The 24,183-nt window shown below is 42.2% G+C and overlaps 1 protein-coding gene across 2 annotated transcripts in view; it reads left to right on the top strand.

Moving 5' to 3' along the window:
• caska (calcium/calmodulin-dependent serine protein kinase a) overlaps window positions 1–24,183 on the top strand; it is a 399,989-nt gene that overhangs the window by 76,327 nt on the left and 299,479 nt on the right. For both annotated transcript variants that reach the window (XM_067992893.1, XM_067992892.1), the window contains exon 3: window positions 18,590–18,695. In XM_067992893.1, the coding sequence (XP_067848994.1) occupies window positions 18,590–18,695 (106 nt within the window). The remainder of the gene's footprint in view (window positions 1–18,589; window positions 18,696–24,183) is intronic.

Here is a 24,183-nt window from a genome sequence, read left to right as displayed (position 1 = left end):
TTCGTCAGATGATTGAATCTGACGAAGGAGATAATCTCCGAAAGCTTGTGATTTTAAAATAAATTTGTTGGACTATAACCTGGTGTTGTAAGATTCCTTACATTTAAAGAAGCAGGTTACAAAGAAAGAACTTCCATTTTTATAGCACCTTTCAGAACCTCGTGTCCCAAAGCACTAAAAAGCCATTGAAATACTTTTTGAAGTATGGTCACAGTTGTGATTGAGGGAAACACAGCAGCCAATTTGCGCACGGAAGGACTCAAACAGAAATGACCAGATAATCTGTGTTAGTAATATTAGCCAGGATACTGGGAGAACTACCCTGCTCTTCGAAAAGTACCATCTTGGTTTAATGTCACATCTGAAAGATGGTACCTCCGACAATACAGTATACCCTCAGTGCAGCCTAGATTGTGCTCAAGTCCTGGACTGGGCCTTGAACCCACAATCTTCTGACTCAAATGTGAGAGTACTACCACTGAGCCAAGGCTGACACCTAGACTAAGGTTAGTACAAATGAGGAAGATGTTTAGTGGATTTCTCTTTAAATATCCTTGCTTCTGTATCCATTAAGGTCCTGCATTCATTGCTTGATATTCTGTGAGATACTGCAATACTCTAGCTTGCATTATTCTCCGCAAAAGCAGCCACCATCAACTCTATCAGCAGAATCCATTGGTGTCAAATGTATGTTTACTCAAGGTAGTAGAGAAGCAGAGGGACTTAGGACTTCAGTATATAAATCTATAAACGTGGGAAGACAAATTCATAAAGCTGTTAAAAAATATATATATATTGCATATCGGACTCTAGGATTTATGAATAGCGGAAGAGAAGTAATGCTAAATCTGTACAACTCATTGATTAGACCGCAGTCATATTATTGTGCCAAGTTTTGGATGCCTACTTTAGGAAGAATGTCAAGGCCATGGAGAGGGTACAGAAGGGATTCATTAAGATGAAACAGGGTTTAGAGGCCTTAATATGAGGAGAGATTAGACAAAATGGGGTTCTTTTCATTAGAACAAAAAAGATTGAGAAAATCTGATAGCGGTGTTCATAGTTATGAGCAGTTATGATAAGGTAAGTAGAGAAAATCTATTTCTACTTGTCAGTGGGTTAATAACTAGAGGGCTTGAATTTAAAATCATCAAAAGAACAAAGGCAGAGATTAGGAGAATTTTTTTTTACGGTGTGTTCTAAGGACATGGAATGACCGAACAAAGTGATAAAAGCAAAATCTATAATAGCTTTTAAAAGGGAAGTTGATAAATATTTGAAGAAAGGTTTAAAAGGGTGTGGGGAAAGGGTGGGGAAATGTTACTAAATTGAACAGCTCTTTCATAGAGCCAGTACAGGTGTGATGGGCCGATTGGTCTCTTGTGCTTTACAATTCTATGAAACCACTTAGTACACATGTTTGAGCTACACTGACAGGTGTTTCATTTATTGGTGTTGATCAACTTGTGTCAATAAAGCCATAGTCAGTCAATGTCTGATGTTCCGACATCACTTCCCAGCATCAGACTAGATAAAGTTTGTAATACTCCAAAAGTACAGGTTTTGTATACTCTTTTCCTCAGGCGTATCTGACATGCATGAAAACCCATTACACGCTTAGAAGTCTCCAAAACAAGTTGCTGAGAAATTTACATGGATATTCTATTTACCTCATGGATTCTATTTACCCCTCTTGTTTCATAGAGACACGCCTCATTTACCTAACCTCCGAGGACAATTGTGTCTGACAAACTTGATTGAGTTCTTCAATGAAATAACAGAGAGGGATGATGAAGGTAGTGCACTTGATATGTGTATGGACTTTCAGAAGGTGTTTGATCAAATGCCACATAATAGACTGGTTAGCAAGACTGAAGTCCATGGGAATAAAAGGGCAATGGCAGCATGGATGCAAAATTGGCTAAGAGACAGAAAGCAGAGAGTAGTGGTGAACGGTTGTATTTGAGACTTGAGGGAAGTATACAGTGATGTCCCCCAGGAGTCGGTATTGGGACCACTACTCTTTTTGGTATATATCAATGACCTGGACTTGGTTATAGGGGGCATAATTTCAAAGTTTTCAGATAGCACAAAGCTTGGTAATGTAGTAAACAGTTAGGAGAATAATAGCAGACTTCACTAGGACATAGACTGGTGAAATTAAATTTAATGCAGAGTAGTGTGAACTGATGCATTTTGGAAGGAAGAATGAGGAGAGGCAATATAAATTGAAGGGTACAATTTTCAAGGGGGAGGGGGGAAGGAACAGAGAGGTTTAGGGGTTCACATACACAAAACTTTGAAGGTGGCCGGACAAGTTGATGAGGCTGTTTTTAAAAAAAAAACATTCAGGATCCTTGGTTTTATAAATAGAGGCGTGGAGTACAATAGAAAGGAAGTTATGCTAAACCTTTATAAATCACTGGTTAGGCCTTAGCTGGAGTACTGTGCCTCACGCTAGGAAGGATATCAAAGTCTTCGAGAGGGTGCAGAGGAGATTTACCAGATTGGTACCAGGGATGAAGGACTTCAGTTATGTGGAGAGACTGGAGAAGCTGGGGTTGTTCTTCATAGAGCAGAGAAGGTTAAGAGGAGATTTAATAGAGGTGTTCAAAATTATGAAGGGTTTTGATAGAGTAGATCAGGCGAAACTGTTTCCACTGACAGGGTGGGGGGTCGATAACCACGATGAGGTGGCAGAGGATCACTCGGTAATAGTTTAATCATGGAGTTCAAATGACTAATCACCAAGCTTACACTCTTGTGATGTTATATCATCTGAACGCATTGATTGGGTTACTGCCATGTAATTCCTCACACTTTTCCAATAATCTTTATATCAGTTCTTCTCACATTTTGGGAGTTTGGAAGAAATGGTAAAAAAAAAATTAGGTTTTTTTTGCCTTTCATTTTAAAATAATACTGCCACCTCATCATAGAATCTTACAGCACAAAAGACGGCTATTTGGCCCATCATGCTTGTGCCGGGTCTTTAGAAGAGCTGTGCAATTAGTCCCACTCTTTCCCTATCGCCCTGCAAATTTTTACTTTTCAAGTATATATCCAATTTCTTTTTGAAAGTTACTATTGAATCTGCATCCACCACCCTTATAGATAGCATTTTGCTTGTTTTCTAGATTGTTGTGATTTGTTCTACAGGAGATAGAAGAAAAAATACAAGTACATTATTAGTCTTTACAGTATCTATGCAAGTTGACTTAAAGCGTGTTACCGCTGCCATACTTTTGAAGATTGTAAACAATTTTACAACACCAAGTTATAGTCCAGCAATTTTATTTTAAATTCATGACCTGAGGAAGGAGGTAGCCTCCGAAAGCTTGTGAATTTAAAATAAAATTGCTGGACTATAACTTGGTGTTGTAAAATTGTTTACAATTGTCAACCCCAGTCCATCACCGGCATCTCCACATCATACTTTTGAAGGAGCTGTTTCATTAGGGATTTGATTTTTCAAGTGGAACATCTGTCTCAAAGACATTCAAGTGAATTTTAAGTGAATTAATTATTAAGAATTAAGCAGTCTGCCTTCAGTACTTAACTTTTTTAGCAGTTTTTGAATGCAGCTTGTATGTTGATTGGAGATCAAGATTGCATAGCTAATGGGAGTGAATGAACTAAGCCACATGCCTGTGTACATTTGTTACTAATCAGCCAATTTTCCATCTATTCCTACTACATTTTGGGACACTTGATAGATTTGGGAGCTGCATGATGAGTATATAACTCCCCAGACTCCCTTATTTCCTAATTCAGTATATTCTGTATCATTACAGTTGTCCAAAACCTTTTTCATCATGCAGTACTTCTAATGGAGAATAGTTAGTCAATAGTACTGAAACCTAGTGAGAGGCTACATTACCTTTGACCAGATGCACTCAGTGTACGGTTGTAGTTTTTAATCTCCACCAGATCCTTGATAAACTGCAGAACTTTGGTAAACTGCAGATCTTGACCAACTGATAAACTTATAATTTTTCTCTTTTAATGTGCTCTTCGCCCCCTCCACCCATCCCAGATATGTTGTCATGACATCTGAAATTGATATTAAATTAGTATCTGACTTTTCTACAGACGACTCAAAAGTGTTATCTTTCCTAATTACACATCCGGTATAATTTGCTTCGCTTAACTAAATGACACTGATTAGTTCCTACTGTTAGGGCATGAGTATAGGACATGAGAGTACAAAGATAGGAAGGAGTCAATTTACGCAACTGGTAGGGGATGCAAATACAAAATGTACGAGTATAAAAGTGATAAAGTGCAAACTTAAAGTATTGACTGCTTTTTGCAATAATTAAGCTATTTAAAGTAGAGATGCAATTAACTAGGAGCAGATGTGACATATACATGACGTTCAGTGTTGTCCAAAACATTATCCACTAGCCGCATGTGGCTAATTGGGAATCCAGATGTGGCTAATTGCATTTTTGATCAGTAAATTAAAAAATGAGTAATAGACACCGGGCATGTGATCTCTAGTCATATTTACAGTGTAGGCATGTGTACTTCAACCTTTTTGTGCATTTGTTGGTAAAACGGTAAGACGAAAACCAGATTGGTTGTTGTGTGTGCTTTACTTGATTACTGTTTATTTGTATGTACCATGGGTGAAAATGCCAGACTTCAGCACCATGGAAATACCAGCAACCGTGTACGGATAGGGGAGTTGTCATTGTGAACAGCTTGATGATGGGAACAACTGCTGCAGGCCAGCAGAGGAAAGCAAGCCCAACGAGCAACTCCAACAGGCTATGTCACGCATAGTGAAAACCATATTGGAAAAGCTTAGTAGTAGCAAGTAGGTAATTTTGAAACTTGGTCCTGAAATACAGTGCTGTTTTTGGTAAGTCTCCAGCGTTAAATTGGGGCAACTCGTTTTTCAAGCCAGCAAATTGGGGCAGAAGAATTTTCGATTATTTTTTTTTTTGCCCTGACGTTGACCCTCCCCCAGATTTCCTAATGCGATTTAACCCTTTCCTGCCAAGATCCCATGCACCCAATTTGAATATATTATAATAGAGTGTAATGGTCCTGCAGCCTCGAATTTCCTGGATTTTCATTCACAAAATATATTGGAGTAAGTTGGAATAAAAAATATACAGGGCAGCTTTTGCCAGGATCAGCTAAGACTGAAGGAAGTGAGGCGTTGCTGAGCCTGAAGAGTGGAGAGTTTGAGTATTGACTACTGTAGCTGGGATTTTTTTGTGACATTTGCCTAGACAGCCTTGGACTTGCTTCTGACTATCTGTGGGAGTGTAAACCACTAGGAGATTTTGACCCCACACTCAACAAACAGTGAGGGCTTCTCAGAAGCAGGTATGTCATTCTTTATATGCTGTTATCGTGGAGGAGTAGGAAGAGCAGGAGTGGATGGAGAAAAGGTGAATGAGGCAGCAGTAAAGAGGATGACCCCACCACATGTTACTTTCCCACCCCCCCATCCCCTAGAATATCCAGCCAACGCAGGTCTTATGAAAACCTTAAATGAAGAGATCTATATTAGAAGAGTGTTCTTCAGCATTAGATCGGGGTACGCTCTTGCATTGGTTATGACTGGACGAGTAATCCAGAGACCTGGACAAATAATCCAGAGAATGTGAGTTCAAATACCCTCCATGACAGTTTGAGAATTTGAATTCAGTTTAAAAGTCCTAGAAATAAAAATTGCTGTCATCAGTAAAAGTGACCATGAAGCTATGGATTGTTATAAAAATCTAATTGGTTCACTAATGTCCTTTTAGGGAGGGAAACCTGATGTCCTTACCTGGTTTGGGCTGTATGTGACTCCAGTCCCACACCAACGTGGTTAACTCTTGATTGCCCTGTGAAGTGGCCTGGCCAGTTGTATTAAACCGCTACAAATTTTGTAATCCAACCTAACAGCATTGTAGGAGACCTTCACCATGTGGACTGCAACAGTTCAAGAAGAAGGTGAGAGGGTTGGCAATCTACATGGCATGAGATACTTTTCTTTACAGCTTCTGCCCATGGAGACCCAGCTGTCTGTCCCTCTACTTGGTCTCCTCTAGGAAGGTTTGGAGATCAGTCTCACTGAAATTGAGAGTTGATTTCCTCCTTGTATTGCTCTTGCCCCTTTTCTACTGTCTGTGCCAGATACTCCAGTGGAAGACACTTGAAAATTGGAACAAAATCTGTCACGAGCCCTCCAGTGCAGCTACCTTACAGTGAACTTTCCTACTTGCTGCTCCCCCAACGTGCTACTGTAATCTTCAGCAACACTTGCTGAACTCTAATGTTGAAGGCATATTACTCTGTCTCAATTAACATTTACGCTGGACATCCACCATTGAATATTTAACTGAGCTGACCTACGAAATTCTGTAAGGTTCAGCTCTGCAGAACATGAACAGGTGCAATTCACCGAATGGAATTTAAGGGCGTTTGTTTTACAATTGCATAGGTGGTGAATAAAAACCTCTTTTGCTCGAAGGGTGTTGTCATTTTTATTTCTTCTCTCCAGCAGTAATAGCTATTGAAATAATTTTACACTTGTAAAAAAAAACTAATAGTAAATTGTGCCCATTTTACGCATAGGATATGAGTTTTTTTTAATTCGTTCATGGGATGTGGACATTGCTGGCAAGGCCCATCCCTAATTGCCCATGAGAAGGTGGTGCTGAGCCGCCTTCTTGAACCGCTGCAGTCTGTGTGGTGAAGCTTCTCCCACAGTGCTGTTAGGAAGCGAGTTCCAGGATATTGACCCAGCGCCGATGAAGGAACGGCGATATATTTCCAAGTCGGGATGGTGTGTGACTTGGAGGGGAACGTGCAGGTGGTGTTGTTCCCATGTGCATGCTGCTCTTGTCCTTCCAGGTGGTAGAGGTCGTGGGTTTGGGAGGTGCTGTCGAAGAAGTCTTGGCGAGTTGCTGCAGTGCATCCTGTGGATGGTACACACTGCAGCCACAGTGCGCCAGTGGTGAAGGGAATGAATGTTTAGGGTTGTGAATGGGGTGCCAATCAAGCGGGCTACTTTGTCCTGGATGGCGTCGAGCTTCTTGCGTGTTGTTGGAGCTGCACTCATCCAGGCAAGTGGAGAGTATTCCATCACACTCCTGACTTGTGCCTTGTAGATGGTGGAAAGGCTTTGGGGAGTCAGGAGGTGAGTCATTCGCCGCAGAATACCCCAGCCTCTGATCTTCTCTTATAGCCACCATGGCTGGTCCAGTTAAGTTTCTGGTCAATGGATGTTGATGGTGGGGGATCTGGCGATGGTAATACCGTTGAATGTCAAGGGGAGGTTAGATTCTCTCTTGTTGGAGATGGTCATTGCCTGGTACTTGTCTGGCACGAATGTTACATGCTACTTATCAGCCCAAGCCTGGATGTTGTCCAGGTCTTGCTGCATGCGGGCACGGACTGCATCACTAGCTGAAGGGTTGCGAATGGAACTCAACACTCACTGTGCAATCATCAGCGAACATCCCAATTTCTGACGTTATGATAGAGGGAAGGTCGTTGATGAAGCAGCTGAGGATGGCTGGGCCTAGGACACTGGACTGAGGAACTCCTGCAGCAATGTCCTGGGGCTGAGATGATTGGCCTCCAACAACCACTAACATCTTCCTTGTGCTAGGTATGACTCCAGCCACAGGATAATTTTCCCCCTGATTCCCACTGACTTCAATTTTACGAGGGCACCTTGGTGCCACACTCCGTCAAATGCTGCCTTGATGTCAAGTGCAGTCACTCTCACCTCACCTCTGGAATTCAGCTCTTATGTCCATGTTTGGACCAAGGCTGTAATGAGGTCTGGAGCCGAGTGGCCCTGTGGAACCCAAACTGAGCATCGGTGAGCAGGTTATTTGGTGAGTAAGTGCCGCTTGAAAGCACTGTTGACGACACCTTCCATCACTTTACTGCTGATTGAGAGTAGATTGATGGGGCGGTAATTGGCCGGATTGGATTTGTCCTGCTTTTTGTGGACAGGACATACCTGGGTAATTTTCCACATTGTCGGGTAGATGCCAGTGTTGTAGCTGTACTGGAACAGTTTGGCTAGAGGCTTGGCTAGTTCTGGAGCACAAGTCTTCAGCATTACTGCCGGGATGTTGTCGGGGCCCATAGCCTTTGCTGTATCCAGTGCACTCAGCCGTTTCTTGATATCATGTGGAGTGAATCGAATTGGCTGAAGACTGGCTTCTGTGATGGTGAGGATATCGGGAGGAGGCCGAGATGGATCATCCACTCAGCACTTCTGGCTGAAGTTGGTTGCAAACGTTTCAGCCTTGTCTTTTGCACTCACGTGCTGGACTCTGCCATCATTGAGGATGGGGAGGTTTACAGAGCCTCCTCTTGTTAGTTGTTTAATTGTCCACCACCATTCACGACTGGATGTTGCAGGACTGCAGAGCTTTGATCTGTTCTGTTGGTTGTGGAATCGCTTAGCTCTGCCTATAGCATGTTGCTTCCGCTGTTTAGCATGCATGTAGTCCTGAGTTGTAGCTTCACCAGGTTGGCACCTCATTTTTAGGACTGGTGCTGCTCCTGGCATGCTTTTCTACACTCCTCATTGAACCAGGGTTGATCCCCTGGCTTGTTGGTAATGGTAGAGTGAGGAATATGCTGGGCCATGAGGTTACAGATTGTGCTGAATACAGTTCTGCTGCTGATGGCCCATAATGCCTCGTGGATGCCCAGTTTTGAGTTGCTAGATCTGTTTTTAATCTATCCCATTTTGCATGGTGATAGTGCCACACTACACGTTGGATGGTGTCCTCAGTGCGAAGACAGGACTTCTTCAGCTAGCATTTAATGAAATGTGAGTTGTTGTAATTGGGTTAAAAAAAAGTTGTTAATCTTCCAAAAAGCAAGTTTTGTATTGGTTACTACTGTAGTACCAGAGAATTGTGCTTTTTCACAATTGATAATCCTGCAATGCCCCCAAGTGGTGGAAAAATTTTATACAGTTTTATTTAATTGCACATTCCCTCTCTTTGACAGTAACTGATGATAAAGAAATTCTAAGGCAAATAATACTCCCCTTCTCCTTTCTCTTTCCACTTTGCAATCTCCCCTTTTTCCTCTGCCTGATCCCTATTCCCATCCCCTATCTCCCACGGCCCCTCGCTACCCCCCCCACCCCAGCCGCTCACTCGAAACCCCACCAACACCCACACCCCCCCCCCCCCCCCCCCCCCCAGTCCGTCGTGGAGCCTCCCAGGGGGATGTCACATTAGCATAGAATATGGCTCATTGAATTGGGTATCATTGTTGTCGGGCTATCTCAGACCTGCATCCGGCTTCCCTACTGAGAGCGGGAGATCGTGGAGTTAGCTCTACTATGTATAAATTATGTATGAGGTTATGATGTATAATTTCATCTATTTTACATTAATTAATTTATTTTGTTGAATGTTCCTTTTATTCCGATAGCTGTAAAATTATATTAAAAAATTTTTATGTCTATTTTAAAATTATTTTCCAATTAAACTTCCATTTCTATATACTCTCTTCAACAAAAGTGTCTAACCACCTCCCCTTAACATTCAATAGCATTACCATCGCTGAATCCCCCACCATCAACATCCTGTGGGTCACCATTGACCAGAAACTTAACTGTACCAGCTACATAAATACTGTGGCAACAAGAGCAGGTCAGAGGCTGGGTATTCTGTGGCAAGTAACTCACCTCCTAACTCCCCAAAGCCTTTCCACCATCTACAAGGCACAAGGCAGGAGTGTGATGGAATACTCTCCACTTGCCTGGATGAGTGCAGCTCCAACAACACTCAAGAAGCTCGACACCATCCAGGACAAAGCAGCCCACTTGATTGGCACCCCATGCACAACCCTAAACATTCACTCCCTTCACCACTGGCGCACCGTAGCTGCAGTGTGTACCATCCACAGGATGCACTGCAGCAACTCGCCAAGACTTCTTCGACAGCACCTCCCAAACCCGCGATTTCTACCACCTAAAAGGACATGGGCAGTGTGCACATGGGAACAACACCACCTGCACGTTCCCCTCCAAGTCACACACCATCCCGACTTGGAAATATATCGCCGTTCCTTCATCGTCGCTGGGTCAAAATCCTGGAACTCCCTTCGTAACAGCACTGTGGGAGAACCGTCACCACACGGACTGCAGCCGATCAAGAAGGCGGCTCACCGCCACCTTCTCCAGGGCGATTAGGGATGGGCAATAAATGCCAGCCTCGCCAGTGATGCCCACATCCCATGAACTAAATTTTAAAAAATATTTCTAAAAATACATACCACTCAGTTACAGTCTCAGAGCAGTGAGCGGAGTCGTGGAATTCAATCCCCAAAGCATAAGTAGAAATCCCAGAATACTAACTAATAAAAATGGAACTTGGCTTAGTCAGTCACTGAATCACAGATCCTGATGTTATTTCCTATATGGCATAAACCGCCCTATTGCATATTCTTTGAGTGATGCGTGAGCAATGTTACGGATCTACTAGTAATTTTTTTAATAAGTCTCAGTCATGCATAGATCTGTTTACTTAAATAAAAAGGATTCTGTTACACAGGCACATTGTCCAGTATTTTAGTGATTCTTCTTTGAAGAGGCATACTAATCCAGTAAAGGCTAAAACTGAATTTTGCATTTGTTTGGCTGCATAAAGTTTAAATTGCAGCTGTTCATGTCTATCACAAAACCATTTCCATTGGAAGCAGGTAACAACGCATATGCAAGCTGACACAACTGCTAGTAAATTCATACTTGTGCACTCTTGCCTGACTGAGAGGGAGGTGGATGACACAGCATTCAAAAGGTAGTTGCTCAAAAGGCACAAATGTGACTTTAATAAAATTATGCAAGGATGAATCTCCCTCATGGGTCGAGAGAGTGAAAGCCATGTTCCAGTATTTTAAAATACTAGTGATTGAACACATGGTTACGGCCCATGACAAAATGAGTTATGGGATGTCACTAGAAAATCTGCTACACTCATAATAGAGACTTAAATGAGAGAGTATTTTCTAGTAAAGAATGGCGAAAGCTATTACAGTGAGAGTGAGGATAAGAAAGAAAATCTATCAACTCTGCAGCACAGAGTTACTTACAGTCATGTTGAGATGTTTAATCAGCAGATGCAAAAAGTTAGCAAGCAATACATGGTAATAATTTTTTGCTAAAATGCTATAATTTAATACCATTTTAATAAACTAATGTGCTTGCTAATTTTCTTATAACTTTTTACTTTACCAGTTAATTTTTTAGGAAATCTGATGCTATTTATGCAACTGTTGATTTAGATTAACAAAAAAACTGTCCAATGAATTGATCTTATTCGTCCATTGATTTTAATACAGTGCATGCAGTCAAAGAAAAGTTAGGTTTTTCCAATGCATATGAATTAACCTGCTTGGATTGTGTTCAAAACAGATATTGGACAAAGCTTACTGTAGAAATTTTACATTGCAAAACAAGCTCAAGCTTCTAATGTACACACTAATTAATTAAATAACACTCAGCACTGAACAAGGGAAAACCTCAAAGCTTCCATTGATACTGTAGAAATTTACAGTACACTGTGCAGATGAGAAAAGCCAGAAAGTTTCTGCTGAGTATTGATTCATTGCAGTCTTGTGTTGCCATTGCATGATGAACATGGTCATGAGTGTAGCATTATCTTGCAGTTTCACTTCACTTATTGCAGTGTCACATGAAGTTCAGCAGTTTCATTACATGGGACATCTCTTTATCGGGTCCTTTTTTTTGGCTCATTTTGGACTTGCATCCACAACATCCTTGTTCAAAAGTAACTGGTTTCTCAGTTGGCTTTTGGATGCTCACTGCTAGTGCCATTTTCCACCTTATGGAGTCCTGGCCGTTTGAATATATGGACAAGAAATACTGCTTTTGAATGCTACCTCATCCACCTGCCCCCTCAGTCAGGAAAGAGTACGCAAGTATGAATTTACTAGCAATCACGTCAGCTTGCATATTGAACCACAGCTGTTTCAAAGGCTCTGAGAATGGTAGAAGGACGCTGTCTTATGCCGATATCACCCTGTGCAAGATATCTTTGACATTGGTGCACTAGAGTTTGCCCATGAAACTTACTTCCTTCTTCACCTCCATGAAGATGGACAGCAGTTGGCACTCATATCTCTTGTGATTTTCTAGAACATAGGCTGCAGAAGCGCTCAAGGATGTGTGGCAGGACTATGCATGTTTTTGAGGTGCATGTTTTTGTGAGCAAGTGTAAGGGGGGAGTGACAGCAGGGTGTGCATAGGTGATGCAAGAGAGCAAGGACGGTTGCAGGCATAATGCAGGTAATTGCCAGTGTAAATTCGAAGGGCCTTCTTTACAACCAAAATTTTGGAAGGTCTTGATTTTATTGTAGTGATATTTTTGACCTTCACTACAACATCAAATCTCTTGCAAGGATTTAGTGAGAAGCGCAAGATGATTTGAAAGATGTGATGCCCAAACAGAAATAATTTAAGGTACAAATAATCAAAAAGTAACGAAGACTGGGAGGCATACATAAATTAGTTGCGAATAGCAAAGCTGAGTATTAGAAGTTGGAAGAGACAGTGGAAAGGTAGATTGTAGATATCAGCAAGAGGAACCAAAACCTGAATAAATATTTTAGCTATTAGCAGCAGATTGTGTGTTAGACCAGATAAGTCCTGATAAGTGCAAGAAGATCATATAGATGATCAGGAAATAGCAGATGTATTTAATAGATTCTTCACATCAAATTTCACATGTGAAGACTGTAGTCAACTTGCTGAAAATTATTTTGTCTTGGTAAGAAACAGAAATAAATGTCCACAAGTTTAGAAGGGATGTATCCTATAGTCCTCAAGGAACAGGGAGAGAGATAAGGAAAGTTGGGCTAAATATATTTAGAACATGCACAAACATTGGAACTGTAATAAAAGAAAGCCAATGTTATCCTGATGCACAAGAAAAGGAGTGAGACATGAACCTCAAAATTATTAAACATTTGACCTAATATCCATCAAAAGCATTTTTGCAGGGTGCTAGCTGGGCTCATCTAAAGATGGATTTTGAAACAATAGGCAATGCTTGACTAATCCATTGGCATTCTCTGAGGAGGTAACTGGTCCTATCCACTAGTTTATTCAGTGTTTTTTAAAATTTGTTCTTGGAATGCGAAGGACATTAGCAAAGCAGTATTCATTGTCTATCCTTAGTTGCCTGGAGACATTAAGACTCAACCACATAGTGAGGAACTAGAGTCATATGTGGGCCAGACTGGATGGCAAATTCCCTTTCCTGAAGGGCATTAGTGAACCAGTTGAATTGCCAGATATTTTTCAATTCAATTTCACAACTTTGGCATGGTGGGATTTGAACCAGTAGCAAAACCACTAGACCAGATATAATTTACTTAAATTTTCAGGAAGTATTTGATACTCTTAAAGAAGATTAAGATTCATGGAATTAATGGTAGATTTGCTAGCCAACTGGATTAGGAATAGGAAGAGAAAGGTGGAGTGCACTGCTTGTAATAATATACATTTCCTGATGCTACTAGGCTATGTGGCCAGGTGACAAACGTAAGGGGACTATCCGTTCAGAAAGATCTCGGCCAATTAATCGGATGAGCTGAGCAATGGCATATTAATGCAGATGAATGGAACAGGAAAAGTGATGCATGCACAATGAAAAAGTACTCATTAGTAAAAGTGGAAAAAGATTTGGGTGTGCTAATCGATAATTCACTGAAAGCTTGCAGTTGATGTGAAGATATTATCAACAAAGCTAAGCAATAAGTGTGTGGATCACTGGCAAGGCAACATTTGAAACACTGTGCAGTCAGCAGATGCAGCATCAAATGAGAATTGAATTCACCAGCTGGTCAATTTTTGATGTTAGAGAACCAGGTTTTCTCTCAACATTAAAAACACTGAAATATAAATGTTAAAGTTTCCAGGAAGATAATTGAACCACTTGGGAACTTTTTAAACTTGGCTTTACATCAGATTGCAGTAATATTGTACCTAGTGGAGGTGGTTTATAGCTTTTGGCTTGGAAGTCTCATCAACTCCTGACTCCAAAGTCACACTGTTTCTTTTATATTGATGTGCATCCTAAACTGCTTTGCATTGATGTCCAAGTAGTAGTGTTAAAACACCAATAGCCATTAGTTGTTGAGTTTGATAGCTAGCTGGATCCGTGTCCAGGTTTCATCTTAAGAGGAAAACTGATGTGGATAAAGTAAAGAAAGGGGTTAGGACAAATTCTTTTACACAAAGGACATTCAATGCTCTAACAGCCCTACCAGAAATGGTGGTGGAAGCAGAATCTATTAATAGGTTTTAAAGAAAGAAAGAAATTGTGTTTATATAGTGCCTTTAAGTCCTCATGATGTCCCAAAACACTTCACAGCCAATGAATTGCTTTTGAACTGTGGTCACTTGTTTTTTTTTAGGCAAACGTGGCAATCAGTTTACACATAGCAAGGTCCAACAAACAGCAATGACCAGATAATCTGTTGCTCTAAGTGTTGATTGAGGGATAAATATTGGCCAGGATAATGGGAGAACTCACCTGCTGCTCTTTGAATAGTGCCATGGATCTTTTACATCCACCTGAACAGCTAGACAGGGCCACATTTCAATATCTCATTCAAGAATGCAGCACTCCTCGAGTACTAAGCTGAACTGCCAGCCTAGATTGCATACTCAAGTTCCTGAAGTGGGGCTTGAATCCGCAACCTTCTGACCTAGAGTTGAGAGTGCCTACCAGTGGGCCAAGCTGACACCTTTAAAAATGTGGGCTAATCTTGCCAATCGCCTTCCTGTCCTTCTCACTCCACCCACCACTGACTCTTTAGACGCTGCTAGTGGATCAACAGTCACCGTCACTCTCAGCATTTCCCTCCAGTATATCCATTCACTTATGAACATACCTCTTGCCATCCACAACCTTATTTTGGACAATTGCATTATTGCATTGACATTATGGCTTTGACTGAAACTTGGCTCACTGGTGGTGACAACTAGCCTTCACTGAAGCCTCCCCGCCTAGCTATATGTTCCACTACCAGCCCCACCCAAACCACCATGGTGGTGATGTGGCCCTTATCATCCCAAATCGCACCTTGGTCTCTCCCCATATTTCTCTGGCACATTCTGATCCTTCGAGTACCTCACCCTGTTCTACCCCTCTCGTCTCCTTTAAAATCCTTGTTCTCTACCGCCTCCCGCATGACCCATCCTGAATTTTTCCAAGATATCATACCTCCTTTTCTCCCTCAGCCTCTGCACTGAATGGTTCCTCATCCTCAGTGATTTCAGTTGTCATCTCAACTCACCTTGCCCTCTCCTAATCTCACTGCCCATCTGTCCTCTGTAATCCTCTCCCTCCATATAAACTCCATGTTTGAATCTCTACAAACAGGTTTCTGCTCCTGAAACAGTGCTAATCAGTCACAAATGACATCCTCTGTGACTGTGACCATGGTGCGTTTTCTCTCTTCATCCTCCTTAACCACTCTGCAGCCTTTGACATGGTCCACGACACCATCCTCCTCTAACACATCTTTGTTGTCCAGCTCAGTGTGACTGCCTTCACTTGGTTATATTCTTACCTGTCAAATTGTAGCCAGAGCATCTCCACCAACAGCTTCTCTTCCTGCCCCATGCTGTTACCTCTGGAGTCCCCCAAGGATCTGTCATTGACCCCCCTCCTCTTCCTCATCTACATGCTGTCCCTTGGTGATATTATCTGAAGATATACATTCAGCTTCAGTTTATGACACTCTGGTCTATCTCTCCACCATCTCTCTCGACCCCACCACCGCCCCTGTGTTGTCAGACTGCTTGTCCAGCATCCAGTCTTGGATGCACTGCCGTTTCCTCCAATTAAACATTGTGAAGCCTGAAACCATTATCTTCGGCCTTTGCGACAAACTCTGTACCCTCCGATCCCATATCCTCTCTAACACAAAGAACGCTTATTTCCACCTCCGTAGCATCGCCCATCACTGTGCTGCATCAGCCCATTAACCGCTGAAACCCTCATCCTTTGTCACCTCCAGACTCGAGAATTCCAATGCTCTTCTGGCCAGCCTCTCATTCTCCACCCTCAGCTCATCTAAAACTCTGCTGCCCGTGTCCTATCCACATCACTGCCCTCACCCTTCACTTCTGTCCTTACTGAATTGCATTTTGCCCCGGTCCTTCAATGCCTCCAATTTAAAATACTGATCCTTATTGGTAATTTCTTTCTTGCATCACCCCTCCCTGTCTCTGTAACCTTCTCCAGCCTTGCATCCTCCTCCGAACGCTCTGTTCCTCTGACTGTGGCCTTATGCATCCCCTCCCTTCGATCCGATATTGGCAGCCATGCCTTCAGCACTGTAAGACCCAAGCCCAGAATTCCCCCAAACCCCTCCACCTCTCCACCACCCTCTCCTCCTATAAGATCAATTTTAAAACCCACTTCTACGAGCTTTGGTCAGTCTTCCTAATTTCTCCTTCTTTTGCTCAGTGTCCAATTTTGTCTAATTAAGCCACTTTGAAGTGCCTTGGGATTTCTTTCTACATGAAAGGTGCCATGTAACTACAAGTTGCTCTTGAAACTGAAAAATTTGAAAGGATATAGGTTGAACGGCAGGGTAATGGGACATACTCACCAACCAATGGAATAACACGGGAACAGGAGTAAGTGGGTCACTCTTTCAGAGAGCTGCCACAGGTACACTGAGTCTAAGGACCACGTCCTATGTCATACAATTTTATGATTCTACATAAAATAGTTAGAGTATTGTGTCCAATTCTGGGCACCACGCTTTAGGAAGGATGTCAAGGCCTTAGAGAGGGTGCAGAGGAGATTTACTAGAATAGTACCAGGGATGTGGGACTTCAGTTCTGTGGAGAGACAAGAGAAGCTGGGGTTGTTCTTCTTAGGGCAGAAAAGGTTAAGGGGTGATTTAATAGAGGTGTTTAAAATCAAGAAGGGTTTTGATAGAGTAAATAAGGAGAAACTGTTTCCAGTGGCAGAGGGTCGGTAACCAGAGGACATAGATTTAAGGTAATTGGAAAAAGAACCAGAGGCAAGATGGGGAGTAATTTTTTTACGCAGCAAGTTATGATGATCTGGAATGCACTACCTGAAAGGGTGGTGGAAGCGGATTCAATAATAACTTTCAAAAGTGAATTGGATAAATACTTGAAAAGGAAAAATTTGCTGGGCTATGGGGGAAGGGCAGGGGTGTGGTACTAACTGGATAGCTCTTCCAAAGAGCCGGCACAGGCATGATGGGCCGAATGGCCTCCATCTGTGCTGTATCATTCGATGATTTAGGAATTGGGGGAACAAAATTTACCAAATCACCAAATTGGGGATATGTTAAATTGTGATTAGGACTGTGAAAGACTGCAGAAGAACATATACGGGGCAGATAAGTACTAGATGCTGTTCAATGTAGAACATTTGAAATGATATATTTTGGAAGTAAATGTAGGGAAAGGAGATGTACCTTAAAGGGTAACATTTCAAATGGCACAGGTGTGCAAACACATGAGTCATTATAAGTGGCAGCACTATCCGATAAGGCCATAAAAAGGTAAATGGAACCTTCAATTTTGTGTTTAGAGGCACAGAATTCAAAAGCAAAGAGATAATGTTGAACTTGTACAAGACCTTAGAATGCAGTTGGAGTATTCTTTGCAGTTTTCAGCATCCCATTATGGAAAGGATATAAAAGCATTTGAAAGGTGCAGTGTCAATTCACAGATTGTGATTATGTTGAGAAGCTGAACAAGTTGGGGCTTTTTGGTGGCGGTCTGTACCAGGACCTTTAAGCAGTCTACATGTTAGGCTGCATGTAGACCACGTTTTCCTGAGCACAGCCGTCGCTGGCTGCCTCAGGACAACCCAATATTGCAGAGGGGGCCTCAAACAAGTGTTAGGTCATTATTTTCATGTTTAAAGGGCCGTACACCTGTTTTTTGCATATACTGATATGGCAGACGGCACACTTCTGGCTCGTAATGATCATATGCTTCCTGTCCACCATATTGGAGCCTTTGGAGGCTGTTTAGTGCCCGAAAAGCGGGCGCTGCGCGATTGAATTGCTAGGCCTGTATTCTCCCATTGCTGGTATTATCTTAATGAATATACATTGTACTTTTCCCATGGCTCCAATATCCTTTCTATAAAGGGCTATCCAAAACTTAACACGTTATTCCAACTGTGGCCTTAACAAAGTTTTGTAAAGATTCATCATCAGCTCTATTGTCTTCTCTACTTGGGGCAGGCTGCTGATTTGTACTATAATAGCACCGTCTTCAATGTTGGGCCTTGTTCTTTGGTGTGTATCTCTGGGAAGAAGTTCAAGTTGGCTGGTATTTTCTCAATTCCAAGTGAAAGCTGTACATACCCATTTGGATTGGTGCATACACACAGGTGCTCTGTCTTTTTTTTGGTGTGTCTGTAAATTTTTCAATTTACAGACATACTTTCTTGCTGGTACTGTGCAATTCCCAAATATTCCTAAACTATAGTCCTATTGTTTAGTCATAATAGTGTAATTTATCCATGAATATTGTAAATTGGTAACTGCAATGATATTTTTCTATTCTCAGATTTGAAGAGGGAAGCCAGTATCTGTCATATGCTGAAACATCCACATATTGTGGAACTTCTGGAAACATACAGCTCGGATGGAATGCTCTATATGGTCTTTGAATTGTAAGTGGACTGATATTTGTTTTCTCACTCCTATTTTTGTGTGTTCAAGTGTCAGCTTGGCTCAATTGGTAACGCTTTAAAGGTTGTGGGTTTAGGACCCACTCTAAATTTAAGCATACAATCTTGGAAAACAAACCAATGCAATGCTGAGGAGTATGTTATTGAGAGTGCTGTTTTTCAATGAGACGTTAAAACACAGGCCCGTCAGCCTGTTCTGACGGTCCAAATGGATGTTAATAATCCCATGGCATTATTGAAAGAAGAGCAGGGAATTCTTCCAGTCTGTTGGCCAATGCTCCTCCCTCAATCAACATCACCAGAAAAAAAAACAAATTAGCATGTCATTCACCTCATTGCTTTTTGTGGGATTTTGTAATGTGCAAAATGGCTGCCATGTGTACTACATAGCAACAGTCAGGAGTTCATTATGTGTGATGTACTTTGAGCTCTGACTGAGACATAAGATGCTGTATGTAGAAGTTTAACATAGACCGAGCTGCGGTTCCGGATAATGTTCACTTGAGAGTGATTAAGGAGCTGGAACGTGTGATTTGCAAGCCCCTTGCCCTTATCATTAACAGCTCGCTGGAGTCTGGGATTGTTCCTTTGGATTGGAAAGATGCTCATGTGGTGCCGATTTTCAAAAAGGGTGACAAGTCAGAGCCAGGGAACTACAGGCCCATATGCCTGACGGCAATCATAGGTAAGAAGCTTGAAGGGATCATAGAGATACTTTCTATGATGAGCTGGATAGGGAGGATATCGTTAGAGACGCTCAACATGGCATCTGGAAAGCAGATTGTGTCTAACTAATCAATAGAATTTTTTGAGGAAATTACAAGGTTAATGGACGAGGTCATCCTGGTAAACTTTGTCAACTTGGACTTCCAAAAAGCCTTTGATAGGTACCATATAATAGATTACCATACAAGACAGAATCATATGTTATCTGTGGGGAACTGTTACAATGGATTAGGAGTTAGCTACATTCCTGTAGGTAGAACGTTGTGGTTAATGGCTATGGATCTGCTTGGAGGCTGGTTACTAATGGTGTCCCGCAGGATTTGGTCTTGAGGCGTTGCTTTTTACTATTTTTATAAATTACCTAGATGTGGGTGTTGGGGGAATGGTGCGCAAGTTTGCAAACTTGTGCGAGTGTCAGGACTACGCAAGAGAAGGAACTTCTGCAAGTGGATCTAAATGTGGTGGGGGAATGGGCCAAATTCTGCAGATGGCCTTTAATTTAGATAAGTGCAGTGTAATGCACTTGGACATGATCAATACCTAGTGTACTTGCACGGTACATGGTGCCAAATTAAAATCAATTGAGGGAGAAAGTGATCTTGGTTTGGGGTGACAATAGCCTTGGTCAGACATTTCTGGAACTGTCATCAGTACCACTTGAGTGTGGCATGTTGCACAATGTGAATGTTTTCTTTCCTTTTCTTAAAATGTACCCTCTTTTCCCCTTGTGTTTTATATATTGATTTGACATAACAGGACAATGCGGCCAAGTTAATTAAAGTGTTAATCTTGTTAGTTTATGGTTAATAGATGTTCAGTCACTTAGGTGGCTGAAATATTGTAAAACTAAATGTAAAGAAGGAAGAATAGAATTAAATAGAAATTACAACACGGAAACAGGCTGTTAAACACCAACATGGACTGTCTGAGTTGATCATCCCATGTGCCCTCTCCCCATATCTCTTTAGTCCCCTTTCCTTTGACCAACTAGCCAACCTGTTCTTAAATGTTGATAGGCATCTATTGAAGCAGAGACCATATGTTCATTACGGAGCCATATAGTTCTGACATTCATGTAGTAACTAAGTTGGCTGTTGAAGCATCTACTGGCAATGCCGCCAGCTGCTCTTTGTCATTATACCCAGGATATTGTCTGTACTTCCTCATTATGCAGGCTTTCAGCATCAAGTATTTAAGAAAATGGAGGTTTGATACAAGAGGATTGTGTTTCCAAATGCTCCTTATTTCTCATATTTGGCCTAATTCCAAATCAGATGTGAAGCACAAGACACCTGCATAAGGGAATATCCCAGCCCCCTTCTCCACCATCCAGATGTGAAATTGATAAAGGAGGAAAAATACCCATTACATTTCCATGGAAGCTCTCCTTTTCTCTTCCTTTTCTTCCTTCTTTTCATTCCCTTGCCTTCTCCAGTTAAAAATCACAAACACAGCCACAATGACAAAAGATAATCCCATAGATCTGGCTTTCTTACATTCAACAGCTCATGAGTGAGCTGCAGTTATGACAATAGAGCTATATTCAGTCAAACTTTGATGTTCAGACATCATTTCCTAGCATCAGGCTAGATAAAGTTTCTAATGCTCCAAAAGTACAGGTTTTGTATACTCCCTCACTTTTATTTTCTCGGGCATCTCTGACATGCATGGAAACCCATCTCAATGCTTACAAATCTCCAAAACAAGTTGCTGAGAAATTTACACAAATAGAGATTCTAATTACCTCATGGATTCTATTTACCCCCCTTGTTTCATAGAGACACGCCTCATTACCTAACCTCCTAGGACCTAGGTGCAAGTTGGCAAGAGTTAATGGTAGCAGAGACTTCCAAGTATGTCTAGGAACTATGCTGGAGTTTAATCAGCTAAAATTGTGCTGCTTACCCGCACAAAGCAAATTAATTGTCACTTGGAAAAATGTGTTAACAAATCCATGTTGGCTGTTAATTATTAACGGCAAATTGTGTCTGACAAACTTGATTGAGTTCTTCAATGAAATAACAGAGAGGGTTGATGAAGGTAGTGCACTTGATGTGTGTATGGACTTTCAGAAGATGTTTGATCAAGTGCCACACAATAGACTTGTTAGCAAGATTGATGTCCATGGGAATAAAAGGGCAATGGCAGCATGCATACAAAATTGGCTAAGAAGCAGAAAGCAGAGAGTAATGGTGAATGGTTGTTTTTGAGACTGGAGTGAAGTATAGAGTGGTGTCCCCCAGGGGTCGGTATTGGAACGGCTGCTGTTTTTGATATTTATCAGTGAATTGGGCATGGGCATAGGGGGCATAATTTCAAAGTTTGCAGATGACACAAAGCTTGGTAATGTAGTAAACAGTTTGGAGGATAACAGCAGACTTCAGGAGGTAAAATGAGCAGACACATGGCAGATGAAATTTAATGCCGAGAAGTGTGAAGTGATGCACTTTGGAAGGAAAAATGAGGAGTGCCAATATAAATTAAATGGTACAATTGTAAAGGTGGTTCAGGAAGAGAGAGACTTAGGGTTTAACATACACAAATCTTTGAAGGTGGCAGAACAAATTGATAAGGATGTTTTTTTTTAAAAAAAGCTTACGGGATCCTTATAAATCACCAGTTAGGCCTCAACTAGAGAATTGTGTCCATTTCTGGGCACCACACTTTAGGAAGGATGTCAAGGCCTTGGAGAGGGTGGAGAGGAGATTTACCAGAATGGTACCAGAGATGAGGGACTTCAGTTATATGGAGAGACTAGAGAAGCTGGAAATGTTCTCCTTAGAACAGAGAAGGTTAAGGGGAGATTTAATAGAGGTGTTCAAAATTATGAGGGGTTTTGATAGAGCAGATAGGGAGAAACTGTTTTTACTGGTAGGAGAGTTGGTAACCAGAGAAGACAGATTTTAGATAATTGGTAAAAAAAAAAATCCAGGAGGGACCAATGAGAATTTTTTTTATGCAGCTAATTGTTATCCTCTGGAATGCACTACCTGAGTAGGTGATGGAAGCAGATTCAATGGTAACATTCAAAGGGAATTTGATATGTACATGAAAGGGAGAAATTTGCAGGGCTATGGGGAACGAGCAGGGGAATTGGACTAATTGGATAGCTCTTTCAAAGAGCCGGCACAGAAACAATGGGCCAATGGCCTCCTTCTGTGCTGTATGATTCTATGATAAACATTTCAGCCAAATTTCAGTATAGGATCACCTGTGGAAGGTAGGGGTGAATGGCCAATGTTGCAAAGGTGGATGTAAGGAGTCTAGTGATGGATAGGATGTGGTGGTTGAAGCTCAGTTCATGCTCGGTCAGCATGCCAAGGTTTTGCACAACCTGATTCAGCCGAACCGAGGGACTGGAGAGGGGGATGAAATTAGTGGCAAGGGACTTCAATGTCCATCACCAAGAGTGGCTCGGTAGCACCACTACTGACCGAGCTGGCCGAGACCTGAAGGACATAGCTGCCAGACTGGACCTGCGGCAGATGGTGAGCGAACCAACACGAGGGAAAAACTTAGTTGACCTCGTCCTCATCAATCTACCTGTTGCAAATGCATCTGTCCATGACAGTATTGGTAGGAGTGACCACCTCACAGTCCTCGTGGAGATGAAGTCCCGTCTTCGCACTGAGGACACCATCCAACGTGTTGTGTGGCACTACCACCGTGCTATTTGGGATAGATGCAGAACAGATCTAGCAGCTCAAAACTGGGTATCCATGAGGCTCTGTGGGCCATCAGCAGCAGCAGAATTGTAATCCAGCAAAATCTGTAACCTCATGGCCTGGCATATTCCTCACTCTACTATTACCAACAAGCCAGGTGATCAACTCTGGTTCAATGAGGAGTGTAGAAGAGCATACCAGGAGCAGCAGCAGGCGTACCTAAAAATGGGGTGCCAACCTGGTGAAGCTACAACTCAGGACTACATGCATGCTAAACAACGGAAGCAACATGCTATAGACAGAGCTAAGCGATTCCACAACCAACGGATCAGATCAAAGCTCTGCAGTCCTGCCACATCCAGTCGTGAATGGTGGACGATTAAACATCCCCATCCTCAATGATTGCGGAGTCCAACAAGTGAGTGCAAAAGACAAGGCTGAAGCGTTTGCAACCATCTTCAGCCAGAAGTGCCGAGTGGACGATCCATCTTGGCTTCCTCCCGATATCCCCACCATCACAGAAGCCAGTCTTCAGCCAATTCGATTCACTCCATGTGATATCAAGAAATAGCTGAGTGCACTGGATACAGCAAAGGCTATGGGCCCCGACAACATCCCGGCTGTAGCGCTGAAGACTTGTGCTCCAGAACTAGCTGCGCCTCTAGCCAAGCTATTCAAGTACAGCGACAACACTGGCATCTACCCGACGATGTGGAAAATTGCCCAGGTATGTCCTGTCCACAAAAAGCAGGACAAATCCAATCCGGCCAATTACCGTCCCATCAGTCTACTGTTAATCATCAACAAAGTGATGGAAGGTGTCGTCGACAGTGCTTTCAAGCGGCACTTACTCACCAATAACCTGCTCACCAATGCTCAGTTTGGGTTCCGCCAGGACCGCTCGGCTCCAGACCTCATTACAGCCTTGGTCCAAACATGGACAAAAGAGCTGAATTCCAGAGGTGAGGTGAGAGTGACTGCCCTTGACATCAAGGCAGCATTTGACCGAGTGTGGCACCAAGGAGCCCTAGTAAAATTGAAGTCAGTAGGAATTGGGGAAAACTCTCCGGTGGCTGGAG

Source organism: Heptranchias perlo, chromosome 11 (assembly GCF_035084215.1).
Source record: "Heptranchias perlo isolate sHepPer1 chromosome 11, sHepPer1.hap1, whole genome shotgun sequence".
Lineage (NCBI taxonomy): Eukaryota > Metazoa > Chordata > Chondrichthyes > Hexanchiformes > Hexanchidae > Heptranchias > Heptranchias perlo.
The sequence above is the reverse complement of the archived record's forward strand: the minus strand, read 5'-3'. Positions and strand labels throughout refer to the sequence as shown.